The sequence below is a fragment of the Dermacentor albipictus genome, chromosome 2 (assembly GCF_038994185.2).
Source record: "Dermacentor albipictus isolate Rhodes 1998 colony chromosome 2, USDA_Dalb.pri_finalv2, whole genome shotgun sequence".
Taxonomy (NCBI): Eukaryota; Metazoa; Arthropoda; class Arachnida; order Ixodida; family Ixodidae; genus Dermacentor; species Dermacentor albipictus.
The window spans coordinates 27,255,251-27,278,256 of record NC_091822.1 but is presented as its reverse complement, the minus strand read 5'-3'; the positions used below and the strand labels follow the sequence as shown (position 1 = coordinate 27,278,256).

The 23,006-nt window shown below is 46.5% G+C and overlaps 1 protein-coding gene across 1 annotated transcript in view; it reads right to left on the bottom strand.

The window, feature by feature from the left end:
- Positions 1-23,006, bottom strand: part of LOC135897904 (venom metalloproteinase antarease-like TtrivMP_A) — a 248,462-nt gene that overhangs the window by 100,175 nt on the left and 125,281 nt on the right. Inside the window, exons 9-10 of the mRNA XM_070533531.1 lie at positions 22,411-22,482; positions 16,264-16,394 (exon numbers count right to left, since the gene is read on the bottom strand). Of these exons, the coding sequence (XP_070389632.1) occupies positions 16,264-16,394; positions 22,411-22,482 (203 nt within the window). The remainder of the gene's footprint in view (positions 1-16,263; positions 16,395-22,410; positions 22,483-23,006) is intronic.

The window sequence follows — 23,006 nt, the reverse complement described above, 5'->3', positions numbered from 1 at the left end:
AAACATCATAGAAAGGCATAAAGGTATCAGGAGAACAACCAATCGTATCCTACAAGAATATTATTGGCCAGATGTACACAGAGACGTAAAACGCTTTGTGAAGTCGTGCGACAGGTGCCAAAGGACAACAGCTAAAGGGAAAGTACAGGCCGCTCCACGTCCTCGTCAATGTGTGCTTGTGTGTGCGTGCAAGAATGCGACAAGTTCGTTCGGTCCTGAAGTTTTAAAAACGCCGACACAAAGGCTGCCGAAGTTGAAAAAGCACCGGAGACCAGGCCAGCGAAACCAAGCCCACAGAGGAGCCCGCCAAGAACGTCAACAGAGTGTTGCGTTGGAGTCTCTTTTTGCAGGAGTATTCTTTTACTGTTAACTACATAAAAGATTGTGACAATGTCGGAGCGGACTACTTGAGTCGAATCGCGCGTAATCACCTGTTTATATATCAAAATGTGGTTAGACATTGCGACATCTCAAGTGTTTAGTATTTAGTTGAAAACGTACAGACTTGTGCGTTAGTACTTTAACTGGGCGCAACGCCCTGTGAACAGTGTGTTGTGTGCTCATATGAACAATCGGACAGACGTACATGACAATTTTCCTTTTTTCTGTTTCTCATCCCGCGTCCTTATGTAGAATAGTGCGAACAACTTTCTCGAAAAGGGGGGTATTGTCATAATACATGCTACGCGGGAGTGGAAATATAAACATACGAAGAAAGTGCGCCGTGCGGGGGCGAAGAGGACAGTGAATCTTGGCAAATATCCGCAAGATGGTCATCATCATCATCGACGCCGACTTGGGAGCGTCGGCAGTGGCGCCTCGGAAAAAAAAGCGTGGCGCGAGAGTGTGGCCCGTGGCCCGTGGCGTGAGCAGTGCGCGAGGTTCGGAGGTCGACGGAAAACAGCTTCCTCGCTGGGCGTCTGGCCCATAGGAGCTATCACCGACCGCGCCAATACCCCACACCTGAAGCAACACTGTCGCCCGCTGGGAGGTTACCTCGCCCCGCTCTTCCGCTGGGCACTGGTCCAGGAGGGCTGGCGGTCCAGAACTGGGGCGCTCGAGCGTTCGGGTGAGCGGCCACAGGCCTACCCCGCAAGCTGTGGACGCGACCCGGTGACTGCGGCCGGCTACCTGAGCCCCGCGAGGCGGTCCGACCCGGCCGTCCAACGCGGCTGTCCAACCCAGCCGACCGTCCCGGCCGTCCGACCCAGCTGTCCGACCCTGCCGTCCTACACGGCTGTCCGACCCGCCGGCCGACACTGTTGTCCGACCCCGCTGGTCACGGCTATCCGACCCGCCGGCCGACACTGTTGTCCTACCCCGCTGGCCGGCATCGGTTCAACGAGGTCTCAGACACGGCGACACACGCTTCCGCCGGAACTGTAGGCCAATCATAACCCACCGATCCATAGATATAGTGTATGTCGCCTATGAGGCACTTTGGGACATTGTCACGTGTGTGTGCCGTTATCTGTGTCGTGTACGTCAATACAAGTCTGATGTGTGTTTTTGCTTTCGCGTGCTGCTTCTCCCTTTTTCTGGAGTGATCCGGCCCCAATAACATCACAGTGACTTCATGGGCCTCCTCGGAACACCACCACGGCGACATCGCAAGTTCGCGGTGAATAAAGCTTTCACTTTAAAATCCGTGGCGAGGCACGCGTTGTGTATTCATGGGCCTCCTCGGAGTACCACCACGGCGACATCGCAAGTTCGTGGCGAATAAAGCCTTCGCTTTAATATCCGTGACGATGCACGCGTTGTGACTTCATGGGCCTCCTCGGAACACCGCCACGGCGACATCGCAAGTTCGCGGTGAATAAAGCTTTCGCTTTAATATCCGTGGCGAGGCACGCGTTGTGTATTCATGGGCCTCCTCGGAGTACCGCCACGGCGACATCGCAAGTTCGTGGCGAATAAAGCCTTCGCTTTAATATCCGTGACGATGCACGCGTTGTGACTTCATGGGCCTCCTCGGAACACCGCCACGGCAACATCGCAAGTTCGCGGTGAATAAAGCTTTCGCTTTAAAATCCGTGGCGAGGCACGCGTTGTGTATTCATGGGCCTCCTCGGAGTACCACCACGGCGACATCGCAAGTTCGTGGCGAATAAAGCCTTCGCTTTAATATCCGTGACGATGCACGCGTTGTGACTTCATGGGCCTCCTCGGAACACCGCCACGGCGACATCGCAAGTTCGCGGTGAATAAAGCTTTCGCTTTAATATCCGTGGCGAGGCACGCGTTGTGTATTCATGGGCCTCCTCGGAGTACCGCCACGGCGACATCGCAAGTTCGTGGCGAATAAAGCCTTCGCTTTAATATCCGTGACGATGCACGCGTTGTGACTTCATGGGCCTCCTCGGAACACCGCCACGGCAACATCGCAAGTTCGCGGTGAATAAAGCTTTCGCTTTAATATCCGTGGCGAGGCACGCGTTGTGTATTCATGGGCCTCCTCGGAGTACCGCCACGGCGACATCGCAAGTTCGTGGCGAATAAAGCCTTCGCTTTAATATCCGTGACGATGCACGCGTTGTGACTTCATGGGCCTCCTCGGAACACCGCCACGGCAACATCGCAAGTTCGCGGTGAATAAAGCTTTCGCTTTAATATCCGTGGCGAGGCACGCGTTGTGTATTCATGGGCCTCCTCGGAGTACCGCCACGGCGACATCGCAAGTTCGTGGCGAATAAAGCCTTCGCTTTAATATCCGTGACGATGCACGCGTTGTGACTTCATGGGCCTCCTCGGAACACCGCCACGGCGACATCGCAAGTTCGCGGTGAATAAAGCTTTCGCTTTAATATCCGTGGCGAGGCACGCGTTGTGTATTCATGGGCCTCCTCGGAGTACCGCCACGGCGACATCGCAAGTTCGTGGCGAATAAAGCCTTCGCTTTAATATCCGTGACGATGCACGCGTTGTGACTTCATGGGCCTCCTCGGAACACCGCCACGGCAACATCGCAAGTTCGCGGTGAATAAAGCTTACGCTTTAATATCCGTGGCGAGGCACGCGTTGTGTATTCATGGGCCTCCTCGGAGTACCGCCACGGCGACATCGCAAGTTCGTGGCGAATAAAGCCTTCGCTTTAATATCCGTGACGATGCACGCGTTGTGACTTCATGGGCCTCCTCGGAACACCGCCACGGCAACATCGCAAGTTCGCGGTGAATAAAGCTTTCGCTTTAATATCCGTGGCGAGGCACGCGTTGTGTATTCATGGGCCTCCTCGGAGTACCGCCACGGCGACATCGCAAGTTCGTGGCGAATAAAGCCTTCGCTTTAATATCCGTGACGATGCACGCGTTGTGACTTCATGGGCCTCCTCGGAACACCGCCACGGCGACATCGCAAGTTCGCGGTGAATAAAGCTTTCGCTTTAATATCCGTGGCGAGGCACGCGTTGTGTATTCATGGGCCTCCTCGGAGTACCACCACGGCGACATCGCAAGTTCGTGGCGAATAAAGCCTTCGCTTTAATATCCGTGACGATGCACGCGTTGTGACTTCATGGGCCTCCTCGGAACACCGCCACGGCGACATCGCAAGTTCGCGGTGAATAAAGCTTTCGCTTTAATATCCATGCGAGGCACGCGTTGTGAAGTCATGGGCCTCCTCGGAGCACCACCACGGCGACATCGCAAGTTCGTGGCGAATAAAGCTTTCGCTTTAATATCCGTGACGATGCACGCGTTGTGACTTCATGGGCCTCCTCGGAACACCGCCACGGCGACATCGCAAGTTCGCGGTGAATAAAGCTTTCGCTTTAATATCCATGCGAGGCACGCGTTGTGACTTCATGGCCTCCTGGGAACACCGCCACGGCGACATCGCAAGTTCGCGGTGAATAAAGCTTTCGCTTTAATATCCATGCGAGGCACGCATTGTGAAGTCATGGGCTTCCTCGGAGTACCACCACAGCGACATCGCAAGTTCGCGGCGAGTAAAGCTTTCGCTTTAATATCCGTGACGATGCACGCGTTGTGTATTCATGGGCCTCCTCGGAGCACCACCACGGCGACATCGCAAGTTCGCGGCGAGTAAAGCTTTCGCTTTAATATCCGTGACGATGCACGCGTTGTGTATTCATGGGCCTCCTCGGAACACCGCCACGGCGACATCGCAAGTTCGTGGCGAATAAAGCTTTCGCTTTAATATCCGTGACGATGCACGCGTTGTGACTTCATGGGCCTCCTCGGAACACCGCCACGGCGACATCGCAAGTTCGCGGTGAATAAAGCTTTCGCTTTAATATCCATGCGAGGCACGCATTGTGAAGTCATGGGCTTCCTCGGAGTACCACCACAGCGACATCGCAAGTTCGCGGCGAGTAAAGCTTTCGCTTTAATATCCGTGACGATGCACGCGTTGTGACTTCATGGGCCTCCTCGGAACACCGCCACGGCGACATCGCAAGTTCGTGGCGAATAAAGCTTTCGCTTTAATATCCGTGACGATGCACGCGTTGTGACTTCATGGGCCTCCTCGGAACACCGCCACGGCGACATCGCAAGTTCGCGGTGAATAAAGCTTTCGCTTTATTATCCATGCGAGGCACGCATTGTGAAGTCATGGGCTTCCTCGGAGTACCACCACGGCGACATCGCAAGTTCGCGGCGAGTAAAGCTTTCGCTTTAATATCCGTCACGATGCACGCGTTGTGACTTCATGGGCCTCCTCGGAACACCGCCACGGCGACATCGCAAGTTCGCGGTGAATAAAGCTTTCGCTTTAAAATCCGTGGCGAGGCACGCGTTGTGTATTCATGGGCCTCCTCGGAACACCGCCACGGCGACATCGCAAGTTCGCGGTGAATAAAGCTTTCGCTTTAATATCCGTCACGATGCACGCGTTGTGACTTCATGGGCCTCCTCGGAACACCGCCACGGCGACATCGCAAGTTCGCGGTGAATAAAGCTTTCGCTTTAAAATCCGTGGCGAGGAACGCGTTGTGTATTCATGGGCCTCCTCGGAACACCGCCACGGCGACATCGCAAGTTCGCGGTGAATAAAGCTTTCGCTTTAATATCCATGCGAGGCACGCATTGTGAAGTCATGGGCCTCCTCGGAGCACCACCACGGTGACATCGCAAGTTCGTGGCGAATAAAGCCTTCGCTTTAATATCCGTCACGATGCACGCGTTGTGACTTCATGGGCCTCCTCGGAGTACCACCACGGCGACATCGCAAGTTCGCGGCGAGTAAAGCTTTCGCTTTAATATCCATGCGAGGCACGCATTGTGAAGTCATGGGCTTCCTCAAAGTACCACCACGGCGACATCGCAAGTTCGTGGCGAATAAAGCTTTCGCTTTAATATCCATGCGAGGCACGCATTGTGAAGTCATGGGCTTCCTCGGAGTACCACCACAGCGACATCGCAAGTTCGCGGCGAGTAAAGCTTTCGCTTTAATATCCGTGACGATGCACGCGTTGTGACTTCATGGGCCTCCTCGGAACACCGCCACGGCGACATCGCAAGTTCGCGGTGAATAAAGCTTTCGCTTTAAAATCCGTGGCGAGGCACGCGTTGTGTATTCATGGGCCTCCTCGGAACACCGCCACGGCGACATCGCAAGTTCGCGGTGAATAAAGCTTTCGCTTTAATATCCGTCACGATGCACGCGTTGTGACTTCATGGGCCTCCTCGGAACACCGCCACGGCGACATCGCAAGTTCGCGGTGAATAAAGCTTTCGCTTTAATATCCGTGACGATGCACGTGTTTTGACTTCATGGGCCTCCTCGGAACACCGCCACGGCGACATCGCAAGTTCGCGGTGAATAAAGCTTTCGCTTTAAAATCCGTGGCGAGGCACGCGTTGTGTATTCATGGGCCTCCTCGGAACACCGCCACGGCGACATCGCAAGTTCGCGGTGAATGAAGCTTTCGCTTTAATATCCATGCGAGGCACGCATTGTGAAGTCATGGGCTTCCTCAAAGTACCACCACGGCGACATCGCAAGTTCGTGGCGAATAAAGCTTTCGCTTTAATATCCATGCGAGGCACGCATTGTGAAGTCATGGGCTTCCTCGGAGTACCACCACGGCGACATCGCAAGTTCGTGGCGAATAAAGCCTTCGCTGTAATATCCGTGACGATGCACGCGTTGTGACTTCATGGGCCTCCTCGGAACACCGCCACGGCGACATCGCAAGTTCGCGGTGAATAAAGCTTTCGCTTTAAAATCCGTGGCGAGGCACGCGTTGTGTATTCATGGGCCGCCTCGGAACACCGCCACGGCGACATCGCAAGTTCGCGGTGAATAAAGCTTTCGCTTTAATATCCGTCACGATGCACGCGTTGTGACTTCATGGGCCTCCTCGGAACACCGCCACGGCGACATCGCAAGTTCGCGGTGAATAAAGCTTTCGCTTTAATATCCGTGACGATGCACGCGTTTTGACTTCATGGGCCTCCTCGGAACACCGCCACGGCGACATCGCAAGTTCGCGGTGAATAAAGCTTTCGCTTTAAAATCCGTGGCGAGGCACGCGTTGTGTATTCATGGGCCTCCTCGGAACACCGCCACGGCGACATCGCAAGTTCGCGGTGAATAAAGCTTTCGCTTTAATATCGGTCACGATGCACGCGTTGTGACTTCATGGGCCTCCTCGGAACACCGCCACGGCGACATCGCAAGTTCGCGGTGAATAAAGCTTTCGCTTTAATATCCGTGACGATGCACGCGTTTTGACTTCATGGGCCTCCTCGGAACACCGCCACGGCGACATCGCAAGTTCGCGGCGAGTAAAGCTTTCGCTTTAATATCCATGCGAGGCACGCATTGTGAAGTCATGGGCCTCCTCGGAGCACCACCACGGTGACATCGCATGTTCGCGGTGAATAAAGCTTTCGCTTTAATATCCGTGACGATGCACGCGTTTTGACTTCATGGGCCTCCTCGGAACACCGCCACGGCGACATCGCAAGTTCGCGGTGAATAAAGCTTTCGCTTTAATATCCGTGGCGAGGCACGCATTGTGAAGTCATGGGCCTCCTCGGAACAACGCCACGGCGACATCGCAAGTTCGCGGTGAATAAAACTTTCGCTTTAATATCCGTGACGATGCACGCGTTTTGACTTCATGGGCCTCCTCGGAACACCGCCACGGCGACATCGCAAGTTCGCGGCGAGTAAAGCTTTCGCTTTAATATCCATGCGAGGCACGCATTGTGAAGTCATGGGCCTCCTCGGAGCACCACCACGGTTACATCGCAAGTTCGTGGCGAATAAAGCTTCCGCTTTAATATCCGCGGCGAGGCACGCGTTGTGAAGTCATGGGCCTCCTCGGAACACCGCCACGGCGACATCGCAAGTTCGCGGTGAATAAAGCTTTCGCTTTAATATCCGTGGCGAGGCACGCGTTGTGTATTCATGGGCCTCCTCGGAGTACCACCACGGCGACATCGCAAGTTCGTGGCGAGTAAAGCTTTCGCTTTATTATCCATGCGAGGCAGGCATTGTGAAGTCATGGGCCTCCTCGGAGCACCACCACGGTGACATCGCAAGTTCGTGGCGAATAAAGCCTTCGTTTTAATATCCGTGACGATGCACGCGTTGTGACTTCATGGGCCTCCTCGGAACACCGCCACGGCGACATCGCAAGTTCGCGGTGAATAAAGCTTTCGCTTTAATATCCATGCGAGGCACGCATTGTGAAGCCATGGGCCTCCTCGGAGCACCACCACGGCGACATCGCAAGTTCGTGGCGAGTAAAGCTTTCGCTTTAATATCCATGCGAGGCAGGCATTGTGAAGTCATGGGCCTCCTCGGAGCACCACCACGGTGACATCGCAAGTTCGTGGCGAATAAAGCCTTCGCTTTAATATCCGTGACGATGCACGCGTTGTGACTTCATGGGCTTCCTCGGAACACCGCCACGGCGACATCGCAAGTTCGCGGTGAATAAAGCTTTCGCTTTAATATCCGCGGCGAGGCACGCGTTGTGAAGTCATGGGCTTCCTCGGAGCACCACCGCGGCGACATCGCAAGTTCGTGGCGAATAAAGCTTCCGCTTTAATATCCGCGGCGAGGCACGCGTTGTGAAGTCATGGGCCTCCTCGGAACACCGCCACGGCGACATCGCAAGTTCGCGGTGAATAAAGCTTTCGCTTTAATATCCGTGGCGAGGCACGCGTTGTGTATTCATGGGCCTCCTCGGAGTACCACCACGGCGACATCGCAAGTTCGTGGCGAGTAAAGCTTTCGCTTTATTATCCATGCGAGGCAGGCATTGTGAAGTCATGGGCCTCCTCGGAGCACCACCACGGTGACATCGCAAGTTCGTGGCGAATAAAGCCTTCGTTTTAATATCCGTGACGATGCACGCGTTGTGACTTCATGGGCTTCCTCGGAACACCGCCACGGCGACATCGCAAGTTCGCGGTGAATAAAGCTTTCGCTTTAATATCCGCGGCGAGGCACGCGTTGTGAAGTCATGGGCTTCCTCGGAGCACCACCGCGGCGACATCGCAAGTTCGTGGCGAATAAAGCTTTGGCTTTATGATCCGAGGCGAGGCACGCGTTGTGAAGTCATGGGCCTCTTCGGAGCACCGCCACGGCGACATCGCAAGTTCGCGGCGAGTAAAGCTTTCGCTTTAATAACATGAATGCCGAAAGAAACTTTCATTGCGATAGCAATGATATGGACCCTCCAGCTGCGTTTCTGCCGTCGCTGTCGCCGTGAGGCTCTGTATCCATCAAAACGTGTGAGGATCAGCCGGGGAACGCGGTTCAACCTCACGTGCGCGAGCGAGGAACGCTTCTTCGTGATTTCGTAATTTGGGAGAGGGAAAATACGCTCAGTTCTGCAGCCCATATGGGAGCACAACCGAACGCTGCCCGGATGCGTGCCCTCTCCTGTGGTGCACAAGGCCCCGGGGGTCAGGCGAGGCAGGAGGGGCGTTTTTCTCCGGCGGTGGCCAGGGCGTCTCGATGTCCTCCTCGCCTGGCGCTTCATACAGAGCGGAGACATAGCGGCGTCTACTATGGCGTTGGCCACGAGAACCGTGGACGCCGTAGTAGACGCCTATGGTGGATGCCGCGGGGACGCGTTGCCAGCGCTCGTGTGCCTTGAAAACAATCTGCGACGTGGAGAAAGTGTGTGCCCGCGCGGGCCTCATCTTCACAACGATCTGCAATGTTTGCAGAGTGCGTGTACTGTCGGTAGTTTCGCATGCGCTGTGCTTTAGAGGTTTCGTTCGCGTTGAAGGGACAGATGCACGGATATCAATTGGCTCGCGGCTGCGGCCGCAATTCCTAAGTCCACCCTTTTCACAGACAGTTTCCGCTGTCATTGAGCGAGATGTGGGGCCCTATAGCGTAAAACTATTCCAATATGTTTTTATTCCAATCTCCAGACGTAAAATTTGCGTAACCGCCAACGCAAGCACGGGGCGGTCACCCGCAGGGTTGTCTGAACAGACCAATCAAACGCTGTCTTCGTTCATAGGAGGTCAGTTTTGTTTGCTTGAAAAGCGAATAACATTGCCTACACTGAAAGGCTTGTATTATTTAATTGGCCGACAAGAGGCGAGGAGCAGGCTCAAGTGGAGAGGGATTCGATATGGCCGAGCCACTGCACTGAAGGTCTATAGCAGAATGAAGAGGGTGGTGCCGGCGTCTGCGATTAGTCCGCTTTTCCTTAGCTTGCAGGGGCTGGTCGAAAATCGCGGCGGCAGGCAACGGAGGTATAGGAATGGTGCTAAAACGGATCCTCAGCAAAGAGGAGTTGGCAGAATAAGGTCGTAAACGTGCCCAAAATGCTCGAAAACGTTACACGGCTACGCAAAAAGTTTTATACACAAATAAACCCGTGCTCTCCGGCAACTGCGAGCAGCCAGCGCCTGAGCGATCGGCGGCAGCGATCTTTCATTCCTTTCGGGACGGGGCAGGGTGGGTATTCTATAAGAGTCCACCTAGTGGACTGTCCATTTCGGCCACTGCTGATTGGCTAGGGATGCTCGCGTCCTCCTCTCTCGTACAGCTGCATCCAATCAGGAGCGGCCGAAATGGGCAGTCCACTAGGAGGACCCTTACAGAATACCCCGGCAGCCTGCGGCTCATCATCATCATCATCATCAGCATCAGCCTGGTTACGCCCACTGCCGGGCAAAGGCCTTTCCCATACTTCTCCAACAACCCCGGTCATGTACTAATTGTGGCCATGCCGTGCCTCCAAACTTCTTAATCTCATCCGCCCACCTAACTTTCTGCCGCCCCCTGCTACGCTTCCCTTCCCTTGGGATCCAGTCCGTAACCCTTAATGACCATCGGTTATCTTCCCTCCTCATTACATGTCCTGCCCATGCCCATTTCTTTTTCTTGATTTCAAATAAGATGTCATTAACTCGCATTTGTTCCCTCACCCAATCTGCTCTTTTCCTATCCCTAAAGTTACACCTATCATTCTTCTTTCCATAGCTCGTTGCGTCGTCCTCAATTTGAGTAGAACCCTTTTCGTAAGCCTCCAGGTTTCTGCCCCGTAGGTGAGTACTGGTAAGACACAGCTATTATATACTTTTCTCTTGAGGCATAATGGCAACCTGCTGTTCATGATCTGAGAATGCCTGCCAAACGCACCCCAGCCCATTCTTATTCTTCTGATTATTTCCGTCTCATGATCCGGATCCGCCGTCACTACCTGCCCTAAGTAGATGTATTTCCTTACGACTTCCAGTGCCTCGCTGCCTATTGTAAATTGCTGTTCTCTTCCAAGACTGTTAAGCATTACTTTAGTTTTCTGCGGAATAATGTTTAGACCCACTCTTCTGCTTTGCCTCTACAGGTCAGTGAGCATGCATTGCAATTGGTCCCCTTAGTTAATAAGCAAGGCAATATCATTAGCGAATCGCAAGTTACTAAGGTATTCTCCATTAACTTTTATCCCCAATTCTTCCCAATCCAGGTCTCTGAATACCTCCTGTAAACACGCTGTGAATAGCATTGGAGATATCGTATCTCCCTGCCTGACGCCTTTCTTTATTGGGATTTTGTTGCTTGCTTTATGGACGACAACGGTGGCTGTGGAGCCGCTATAGATATCTTTCAGTATTTTTACATACGGCTCGTCTACACCCTGATTTCGTAATGCCTCCATGACTGCTGAGGTTTCGACAGAATCAAACGCTTTCTCGTAATCAATGAAAGCTATTTATAAGGGTTCGTTACATTCCGCACATTTCTCTATCACCTGATTGATAGTGTGAATATGATCTGTTGTTGAGTAGCCTTTACGGAATCCTGCCTAGTCCTTTGCTTGACAGAAGTCTAAGGTGTTCCTGATTCTATTTGCGATTACCTTAGTAAATAGTTTGTAGGCAACGGACAGTAAGCTGATCGGTCTATAATTTTTCAAGTCTTTTTCAAGCGTGCGGCTATTCAGGAGAAAATTCAGCTTTTTTCGGCTTATATATGCATCGTTAATGCGTACACATCACTTTGAGGCCGTGAGTTCTTGCTGTTTTGTGACGTCGCGGGACAGGCAGGTGAAGTGGTGCAACCCGAAACTTTTGACCAATAACCGGGGGCTAATGGCGAAAAGGCGTCTAATCAGAAATAACTATTTTTATTTTTTCCGTCAAATCATGCATAATCAGTGTGCACACGTGATACGAGCCGGGGAGCTATAACAGTTTTCGTGACTTCACGTGATAGACAGGTGAAGGAGGGTTGGCCCAAAAAAGCTGTTGACCAATCGCGGAGGGCTGATTACAGATGTGGAATAGAAAAGTTTGGAATAGTTTTACGTTATAGCGCCCGTGTTCACAGGGGCTCCCCACACTGTGTTGGTTAATATAGTTGAACACATTGACGGGCTGTTGGTTTTATTCCATGATAGAATGAGTAAGCGTGACTGAACAAAAACGTAGAAAGAAGCAGACACGCAATGGCAACGCTGTCTCTATGTGTCTGTTTATTTCTACGTCCTCATTGAGCCCCGCTTACACATTCTATCATAGTTAATTTAGTTCGTAAGCGAATGTTTACCAGTTTATACGGCCGATAAAGCTACTATCCTTGTTTCGTACAGCTCGGTGCTTTGCCTTTCGGGCGGAACTGCGAATTTTTCAATCAGGGAGTGAGCACGATCACGGACTTTTAATGGTCGATCCAAGATTACTCTAAAAAATTTTGTACACTCAGATGTATGAACGAAGTGTCCATTAATCGTCATCGCTAAGGAGGAAATGTTTGGCGATAACTGAGGGGAATAAAAGACTATGAATTTTGTCTTAGACGGATTGATACGTAATGCTTCCGTTACGCACCATGAGATAACATTGTTTGAATATTCATTTAGTACATGTCGTCGCGTAGCTGCATTCTTATGTGTGGTGAAAAGTGGGGTATCATGTTTCACTCTAAGCCGTAAATCATTAAAATTAATAGCAAGAACAAAGGGGCCCGAAGATTGATGCTTGGGGAGTGCCTATGTCAGTGATGTTTGGTGTTGAGAGACTAATTTATCTGAAAAACCTGCATCCATTTAATAGGATAACTTCGAATAAGCTGTAAAGGTGGTCCAGATATGTCGTAACAATCAAGTTTATGAAAGAGGATATGGAAATTAATTGTATCAAATGTTTTAGTGAAATCAACCAACATAGCTCCAAAGAGTAGGCCCTTATGAATTGCTAGTTTAGCGCTTTCAGTGAAAGTGATTAGTGCGATTTCAGTAGAGAGGCTTTGTCGGATACCAAATCGATGATCAGATATAAAGTTAAGGTTAGATAAATATTTCGTTAGACGATTGTAGATTAGTTATTCAATTACTTTGTTAAGGAATAATAAGATGCAAAGTGGGCGATCAATTGTATTCTATTAGCGGCCACATTTCTTAAAGATGGCCATTATTTTTGCTTCTTTGAGGCTTTGTGGAAACGCAACAGTGGAAGAAAGCTTGTGGACTAAATGGGCCAAGATTGCTGAGGGTTGTTTCGATAGAAGTTTAATTTTGGAGGGGAAATTTTATCAAGCTCTGGGTTCGTTGTCTGTAGGGTTGAGATAGTTTTCCTAACTTGCTCTTGTACTGTAAGGGTACAGAAATAAAGAATGGGAACTGTGTGGAAGACTGGACAGTGTCAGTTCTGATAGTGTTTTTATCTGTATTAAATGAGGCGCTGAAATGAGAGCTAGAGAAAATGGGCCTAGATCACGGATAGCCTGCGCCCGCATAAGAAGGAAATAAAGCGGGTGCCTGGCCGTGGCACGTTAAGCCACGGCTCGTAGTTCTACTCTGCCGTCGATTTAGGTCAGTTGTCTCTTTCCTTTGCTGTTGAGGCACAAACCTGCAAGCATGACATACGCAACTAATTGGCTAGTATGGAGGAGTTGTTCTGAATCAGTCAAAGTGCAACAGTTGAAGTCCTCCCTGTCATAACTATGTTCTATCAAACAATAATAACGTTAGCACGGTCAGGATCTTAAACAACAGCAGCATATATTAATTTGGGGTGCACAAAGGCTTCATCAAGAAGGAATTTTAGTTCTATGGGAGACAGTGAAATTTTGACGTAAGTATGCGAATGTTCCATTTGCGTTATTATTTATTTCGATAACGTGAGTTTTTCATCTTAGATCAGACGCTATATTGATTCCGAGATATCGTGAGCATGAAACTTGTTGAAGCGTAGTACTTTGAAGTTTGCAAGCTTGGTGGTGTTAGTTTGTGCGAGAAACATGCCTTATTTGCACTTATAATGTTTAACTTGTGATTCGCTGATGATATTGCCTTTCTTAGTAACTCAGAAGACCAATTGCAATTCGTGCTCACTGACCTGGACAGGCAAATCAGATGGGTGGGTCTAAAAATTATTCTGCAGGAAACTAAAGTAATGTTTAACAGCCTCGGAAGAGAACAGTAGTTTATGATAGGTAGCGAGGCACTGGAAGTTGTAAGGAAATGCGTCTACTTAGGGCAGGTAGTGACCGCGGATCCGGATCATGAGATTGAAATAATCAGAAGAATAAGAATGGGGTGGGGGGCGCTTGGCAGGCATTGTCAGATCATGAACAGCAGATTGCCATTATCCCTCAAGAGAAAATTATATAACAGCTGTGTCTTACCAGTACTCATGTACGGGGCAGAAATCTGGAAGCTTACGAAAAGGGTTCTGCTTAAATTGAGGGTGACGCAATGAGCTATGGAAAGAAGAATGATGGGTTGTAGTGTTAAGGGATAAGGAAAGAGCAGATTGGGTGAGGGAACAAACGCGAGTTAATGACATCTTAGTTGAAATCAAGAAAAAGAAATGGGCATGGGCAGGACATGTAATGAGGAGGGAAGATAACCGATGGTCATTAAAGGTTGCGGACTGGATTCCGAGAGAAGGGAAGCGCAGCTGGGTGCGGCAGAAAGTTAGGTGGGCGGATGAGATTAAGAAGTTTGCAGGGACGACATCACCACAATTAGTACATGACCGGGGTTGTTGGAGAAGTATGGGAGAGGCCTTTGCCCTGTAGTGGGTGTGGCCAGGCTGATGATGAACTCCAGAAGGCACTTGTCTCACCAATGCAATATAGGATCTAAGCCTGAATGTAAGATATGTTCGTCGTGGTCACTACAAATTTCTCTGTATATAACAATAATTGTAAATGTTAATAATACAAGAAACACAGTTCGTTAAATCATTATTGTAGCTTAAAAAACCGCTGGGTCTATAAATTGAGCCTTGAGGCACGCCAGATGGAACACATGCTGCTGAAAAATCGTGGTTGTTAAGCGCGATATACTGACGGCGCTTGGTAAGAACATATTCTAGCCATGCTGGCAGTAGGATCTAGGTTGAGTGCTGGAAGTTTCACCATAATGAGTGCGTGGTATACTTTATTGATTGCCCTGGCGAAGTCTAAGTATGTACAGTCTTGGAATTTCAATCCAGTACGGCATGCAAGCGATGTGTGAAAAGTTGTACTTGTTTGTCACGTCAGTGGGATCGACGAAACCTTGTTGAGCATCCATAAAGGACTCTAAGAAGTTGAAAACGTTACAATACAGTATAAGCTCCACAATTTTACAACTGAATGAGCATTCAGAGATATGACGTGGCTTTCATTGCCTTTTAGAATATTCCAGAATTTATTGGGGTTATTGCACAGTAAGATAAGTAGAGTCATAGAAAAATGTCTCCTGCGCGAACAGAATTTAGGTATTCTTACTTGACATTAAAGTACACCTCCCAACGATCACCTGTGTTCAGGAGCTTCGCCATACGAAGCAGCCGTTGTTTTTTCTAGAGATATGTTCAGGTGTATGAGTAAAGCATGGTGCATTACTGTACCACTCTGCTCGCCTGTCAGGCACATACTTGTATATGACGGTTCACTTTCTCAGTTGAAATTTTCCATTTTTCTGGCACTTCTCGAACGTCAAAGTTCTGAAGAGGAGCGTCTAATATTTCACTCGGTTTTTCATTGATAGGGTCGTAATTAGCTCTTTTATACTCACGAATTGTTATACGTTAGCACTAAACACGATGAGAAGATACGTTGGTGCTATAGTATACTAGCAAATAATCACTCATCAGGAGTGGCAAGTTATAGGACATATGAATTCTGGGTGAGTAGAAACAGTGAAATCCAATGTATTGGAGGGTTCAAGCCTAATTTTTGGTGGTTTTGTCTCAAGCGACCATAAACGGAAGCAATTGAACATATCTAAATGTGATTTCACTGGTGGAACAGAGGCTTACTGTAGGAAAAGCGCCAGGCCATGCTACACCCAGGAAATTGAAGCGAAATAGTGGAACCGCGGCAAAGTCAACGAGGCCTTTCAAATTAGCATGTAATGAGATACTTTGAACGTTGGAATCCAGCAAAATTTTTCACAAGCTGTATTTGGATGAAGTGTCACCAGTTCATTATAGATGACGTGTCAGTGGTGGTCTGCACAAAGACTGCGAATATGATAGTATGCATATAGAGAAAGAACGCTGTCGTTCGTACATTACAGTTGCATCTTGTTGTACTGCACGTGGTCAGCACAGTGTCTGAAACAGCGTTCATGCTCATTCAAGCATGCTCAATGCTTCAGCGAGAATACAAATATTTTAGCTAGGCACAAGTTAGCGGAAGTCTTCTGAGAGAAGACTTCGTATTGTGATCTATGCTCTACGGGACGATAATAGAATAAATTGCACTAGAAAAGCTCCTGTATTTGCAACATAACAAAGCAGACAGCATTCTAAAGCTCATAAAGTTTTGATTTATGTTTCGTAAATATTCGAGTACGGTACTTCAGAATTCCTCACTTACCCCGTGAATAGGTAAACAAGGTCTGCAAAAAGCATTGATATGTCGTTCCACAAATGATCAGATAGCCGCAGTAGTGTCTGATTGCCAATAAGCTTGTCAGAATTGAAGAGGCTCACATAGGGTTCGTTTGCCTAGAAGCACATTGTGAGCGCCAGAAAGAAAGGAGAAAGACAACAGATTTCGGAGATTTTAAGAATCAGTCTGCTTTAGAGCGAGGATTTTTTCTTTCAGCGAGTTGCATTAGGAATGTCAAACGGCTGCGATTAAACCACGCACTTTTTAACATTGCTCTCATACGATAACCGTTTGCAACATTGCCCACATATAACACTTTCTTGATTTTAAGGAGAAGAAAGGAGGTTAACCGAGGGGCCCGGTTTTATTATTCATATCATAAGAAGCCAACAAACAAAGACACCAAGGACAACACAGGAAAGCGTACTTGTACTTACTAATTGTAATAAAGGAAACAAATTAATGGAATTCAAAGTGGTCAAAAAAACTTGCCAGAGGTGTGGAATGGTCCCACTTCTTCGCATTACGCGTGCGATGCTCTAACCGCCGCCAAGGTTTGTGAGTGGTAGCGCTGGCTAGCCCTCCCAGGGTTAGTTCTTGTAGTAACACATAAATACGCCAGAAAGTGAAAGGAAAAAGGGCGCCACGGTGGCTCAATTGGTTAGAGCATCGCACGCGTAGTGCGAAGACGTGAGATTGTTCGCCACCTGCGGCAAGTTGTTTTTCAACCACTTTCAATTTCATTAATTTATAATTTCTTTATTTCAATTAGTAAGTACAAGTACTTTCTCCTATGTTATCCTTGGTGTCTTTGTTTGTTGGCTTCTTATGATATTTCTTGTATTTAAGGAATTCTAAGCCGATGTAGTAGTTCAACCACGCACTTTAAGCTTCACATGTACTGCTGTCATGTAAGTTCGCATGTGCAATGAGTATAATGTTCACCGATACTCCGCACATTTCCTCTAATATAGTTTTGCCTCGGCGGTAGGTTAAGTTCTGCATGGCTCGTAAACACGCTTACAACGACCCCACTAGTCGGAATATCCCAGTTAACTTTATCCCGAGTTCAAAAATATGCCTTTGCACTCTAACAGGACGTGAACTAATGCATGATGCTTACTATTTTATGAATGAAGTCATGCTATCTTTTGTATTCTCCTTAATTGCACAATTACTCGACATTGATTAACCAAATTCTGAAGCAATGAAATTTCGGCAAAATTCCAATTAGAAAGTTGTAGAGCCATTGGCGAAGCGTTTGATTAAGCAGTTTCGAACTTCCTAGCTATTAAGTATTAGTTCTTTCCACTTACTGCAGCTGGCAGATAAATAAAAAAAAAATACTTTTTTTCATCATCATCAACATCATATTATTTTACGAAACCAATACAACAAAACATGACTGGACCCATAGCCAGCTCGGCTAGTGAAAAGTCCATATACAAGATATTCACTAAAAATATGCAGGCATTCAAACTATGTGTACAAAAAAATGTGAGATACTACAATAGCGGTATTGCAAATATGTATAGCGCATAAATATTCTGAAAAACAAAAAAATAAGTTTATGTATATACAAAACCAAACACAAAGGTATTCAGGCCTGGAGTTCTGGACAGACAACAAAAACGTTTTTCAATAAGGCCGAAAAATTCTGTTTGAGTTTCATGTGATCGCGAATCTCATTCCATATCTGAGCACCATTGTATTCTAATAGCCTTTGACTGTCAATGTTATGACAAGGCGGTAGGTTAAATCTATTATTAATTGCAGCTCTTGTTTATCTCAGCGGCGATCTAAACAGTGTAAGAGGAAATGGATAATTAGTTCTCATTACTGTGTTTATTATTAGAGCTATCTTTAGTTTGTATGCAACTGATACCGGTAATATTCGCAGTTATTGAAAGAGTGGTAGACTAGGGTCGGTTGTCCTTGCGAAGGTTATCGTACCGAACAGCACGTTTCTGCAAGCGTAAATTTGAGTGTAAATGCGTTTTATAGGTACCGCCTCATTCTCTAGGCAGTAACATAAATGACTATGGACGCACGCGATGTAAAATATGCGTAAAATTGGTGCACGAAAACATTCCCTCGTCCTTAATAAATTAAGACAGCCATAAGGTAATTCAAAGCAAACATATTTAATTTGTTGCGTCCAATACATGTCCGATTCAAAGACTACACCCAAGTACTTGGTGTGAGGGACATTAAGCAAATACGTACCGTTTAAGGTTAAAAATGAATTATCACAGCTAATAATTTCGTGACATGCCTGCTTGCGTGCTGGGATGTTAGTGCTCCGAAACATTCCACGTACAGCCGACCATAGATAGCATTTAGCCTGGGGCGCTGCCGCTTAAAAGCCGACAGAGCAACCGTTATCGCTTGCAATGCGATAACGGTTGCCCTGCCGCCTTTAAATGCAGAGCCAACGCCTGCCTCGCTGCCCTGTCGCCTTTTAAGCTGCGCCATGCCCTGCTAAATTCTGTGTTCATTTGGATAGGGAATGTTTTGGAGGACTGCAATCACGGTGCACAAGCGGGCATGTCACGTGGTATATATATATATATATATATATATATATATATATATATATATAGTATTCCGCAGGCATCTGCAGCAAGCGGACAAAACTAATACTGAATAGCTAGAAAGTTCGAAACCTTTCAGTCGGGTGTTTTGCAAACCATACTACAAATTTCTAATTAGAATTTGTTGCGTAACTTCATTACTTCAGAAGTTGGTAAATAATCTTGACTAATTATGCAATGAAGTACAATACAAAAAATAGTGGGACTTACTCCATACAATAGCCCGCAAGATGCATTTCGTCACGTCGTATTAGAGCGCACCGCATGTTCTTAAAATTTGGCTGAAATTAGCTAGGGCGCCATGTATATTACACTGCAAAGGCTCAAATTAACTCACACACTTGGAATTTTGCCTATATACAAACTATGTGCCATATGTGTCTATGTGTAGTAAGAAACTTAAAGTCCAGCCATTCAATAATGCGTTGTGATTGCACTTCCACAAATATTCAAATGTTCTACCAGCCACTTTAAGAAAATGTCAAGCGTAATTACTGAGAAAATAAAGTAAGAAAAAATAGAAGTGATACCAGACAAAACTGGCGGGTTATTAAAGAATTCTTAAACATTATTACATCTAAAAATCACATATCGTGTGTGAACCACGAGTCTGCTAATATCACTGACCCTCAAGACATAGCTAATGTTTTCAATGGCCATTTTAATATTGCAGACAGTAGCCAGCCTGATTCAACGTTGCTTAGTTTTCCGCGCTGTTCTCATTCATTTTACTTGTTCCCCACAACATCGCTAGAAGTATGTAACATTATCAATTCTCTTAAAACAACCGGTCAAGGACTCTACTTGATACGCCTCCCTAGCATTAAGCTTGTGTCTAACGAAATCTCACCTGTGTTAGCACATACAGCAAACAAATTATTTATAGTTTGCATCTTTCCTAATCGCTTCGAGACAGGTAAAATTATCCCAGTATTTAAAAAAGGTGACCATAAGTGGCTGAGTAATTATCGTCCTATCTGCATTTTGTCTTTCTTTAGTAAGGGGATCGAAAAACTAATACATAATCGCTTAACTAAATGCTTATCCAACTTTAATCTTTTAACTCGTGGTCAATTTGGTTTTCGTGACAATTTTTCAACATAAGTAGCGCTCATTACTTTTACTGAGAGGGTTAAACTTGCCATCGATCAAGGCTTCCTAGTCGGTGCTCTCTTTATTGATTTCACTAAGGCATTTGATACAATTAACCATCGTATTCTGTTAAGTAAACTTGAATCGTATGGCATTTCTGGGCCGCCTTTACAATTAATTAGCAACTGCCTAATTAACCGGCAATATATAGTCGAAGTTAATGGTGTTTTCTCATCAAAAACTGTTAATACAGGCGTCCCTCAGGGATCAATACTTGGGCCATTTTTCTTTCTCATATTCAATAATGACTTGCTCGAAATAGTAACACATGGGCACTGCCTTCTTTATGCTGATAACACCCTTATTTTCGCATCTGAGAAAAATTTATTCGCATTCAAGAATAAACTTAACGCTGACCTAGCGAATGTTCATTCATGGTGTGTAAAAAACAAGCTAACCATTAACCCATCTAAAACAAGAGATTTATGGTATTCCGTTCTTAAAGAACTTTGCACATTGACTCTATCATAATATCTTTAAATAATAATGCATTTGGAAGATCCGCGTCTACTAAATTTCTTGGTGTGGTACTAGATGAAAACCTAAAGTTCCAGTGCCATATGCAATCACTCATTCAAAAAATCTCATTTGGTATTCACATCATAATAAAAACTCGCTATTTTTTTCAGCAAACCATTCTCATGTCTTTATTTTACGCGTATATACACAGTCATCTCTTATACTGCCTGTCATCTTAGGGTAATACATGTGCCACACATCTTCATCAGCTAGAAGTTTTGCAAAAGCAGGCATTACGATTAATTGCATTCCAATCGCATACATCTCCCTCGACTCCCATATTCCCTTCCCTAGATGTTTTACCTTTGCGCATATTAATCATTCATAAGCTGACACTACTATTCTTTCGTCTTATCAATACCAAGTTTAATATTCCAGGTTTTACTCGCTCTAGCCTCAATAATTATAACAACACAAGATTTTCAGCACAACTCAATCTTCTCCTTTCAAAAGCAAGCACTAATTATGGGAAACTTACGCTCGCGTTTTCAGGCATTTCTGTTTGAAATTCAATACCATCTGATATGAAGTTATCTACATTATTATCATTCAAGCGTAGAATGAAGGAGCATTTCATGAACACTTTATCTGACGCATAGTATAATTTAACGAACCTTGAATTAATTAGATTTTGTTCTGCTTTACCAATATGCAATGTAGTGCTCAACTACCCAGTCACAGAATTTTGCCTATAATTGATATTTATTGTTGTTAGCTTTACGTGCCATTTATCCTCGTTTGCATTCTTGCAAGTTATGTTTAAGATTTCTTAAATTATTTTCTTTTTTTTTACCTGTGCGATAATACTTGTGATATTTTAATAGATTTTTTCTCTCTTACCGTTTATTTCCGATGATGATGTAGATATTGTATAATATATGACATGACTCACTGTTTGCCACGATCCTACTATCCCCTTTTCATGTCTTGTTACGAGGTCCCCCCGACAGTTGTGACTTCGGGACCTCCGAGCGTGTACTTATACCCATCTTGTATTTGATTTCATCAAAAATAAATAAATAAATAAATATTGATAGATTGATTGATTGATACACAGTTCGCTGAGGGCACACAAAGAAACCTACTACGTGCCTCGCTGAAAGCCGAAATTGAGGGTTCAGTAAAGGTTTTCAACAATTAAAGTTAAGGCTGAAAAGGTGAAGCTTTGCAATGTTTTGAACTTGTCATGCACGAACTTATTACCAAATGCAGAGTTGGTGGGACATAGTGTGCTGTTGGGACATTGCAATACATTGCTTATTACAGCCGTATAGCGCTTTCCAGCATTTGCTCAAGGCATGTTTAGAAACGGCTTTATTAACTAACGGTCAATAAATATTTCCGCATGAATCCCGCATAAATCTTCCTATGCTCTCCTAAAATTAGTACTTAGAGCCAAACATACTTATTCAGGACATTGGCGAACATACCTGGCCTGCACGTAAATCTCGCTTGAAAAATTCTGAAACAATTCTATAGATGAATTTCTGCAAACAGAAGTTCATCTACGCACCCTAAACTTACGATACGGGTCACTCATAATATAGCGCCCTTTCCTGCGAAAATAAAATTGCTTCCACATTTGGTTACCATAAATCAGCGGGTAAACTTCGTAAGAAATTCATATAAACTCTCTGAATAATGCAGAAACTAGTGCTTAGCCATTTTCATTACTCCGCTAGATAGGCTAAACAGTCCAAAATTTTCCTTCACACCTCTTCATAACATGATCCACTTTCCCTCTAAGTATAAACTACGCAATGTTTTTTTCTCCCAAGACACCGTAAAAACGCATTGTGTAATCTATGAGTGCTTCGAGTTGCCTTAATAGTTTCGCACTACAACTATTAATCCTGAATATACTCACGATATAAGCGCATTCAATTGCTATCACGGATATGAAGCCAGGTGGGCGAAGCTGTTGCATTCTTAGGCTCACCTGAAAAAGACAGGCTTGGTAAAACTGCGTGGTCATTTGCGGTTAAGCGAATAAATAAATGAGTGCGGTCATATGAGATCATAACTACTAATACAATGCAAAAGCGTACGTAGGTAAATATTATGGTTATAGGCCTGCAATACTGTCAAGCGTACTTTTTGGTACGAAAGCATCAAATGGCCTATTCAGCGAAAAAGACAGCGTCTGTAGACGCGAAATGGCGCCTAAATTCCCGCTGGCTGCAACGCTACGTCACGTGACCGCTTTGACGAAGCAGATTGGGCGAAAGCGAACATTGGCTGCCACCAGGTTTTGCATCAGGGGAGAGAGCATCGCCACAACATTCACGTCGCCCTCGCTCTTAGAAAGCGTGCGTTATCCGCACGTTCCTTGTCAGCGCAAGCTCTCGCCAGCCTTGTAACTTCGCCTCGATAATCGCTGTAAAGACATAATGTGTACAAAAACAAAAAAATGAAAGGAAAAACGTTGGTGGCCGTGAGTTTTTAATCTACGCCGCAACGCTT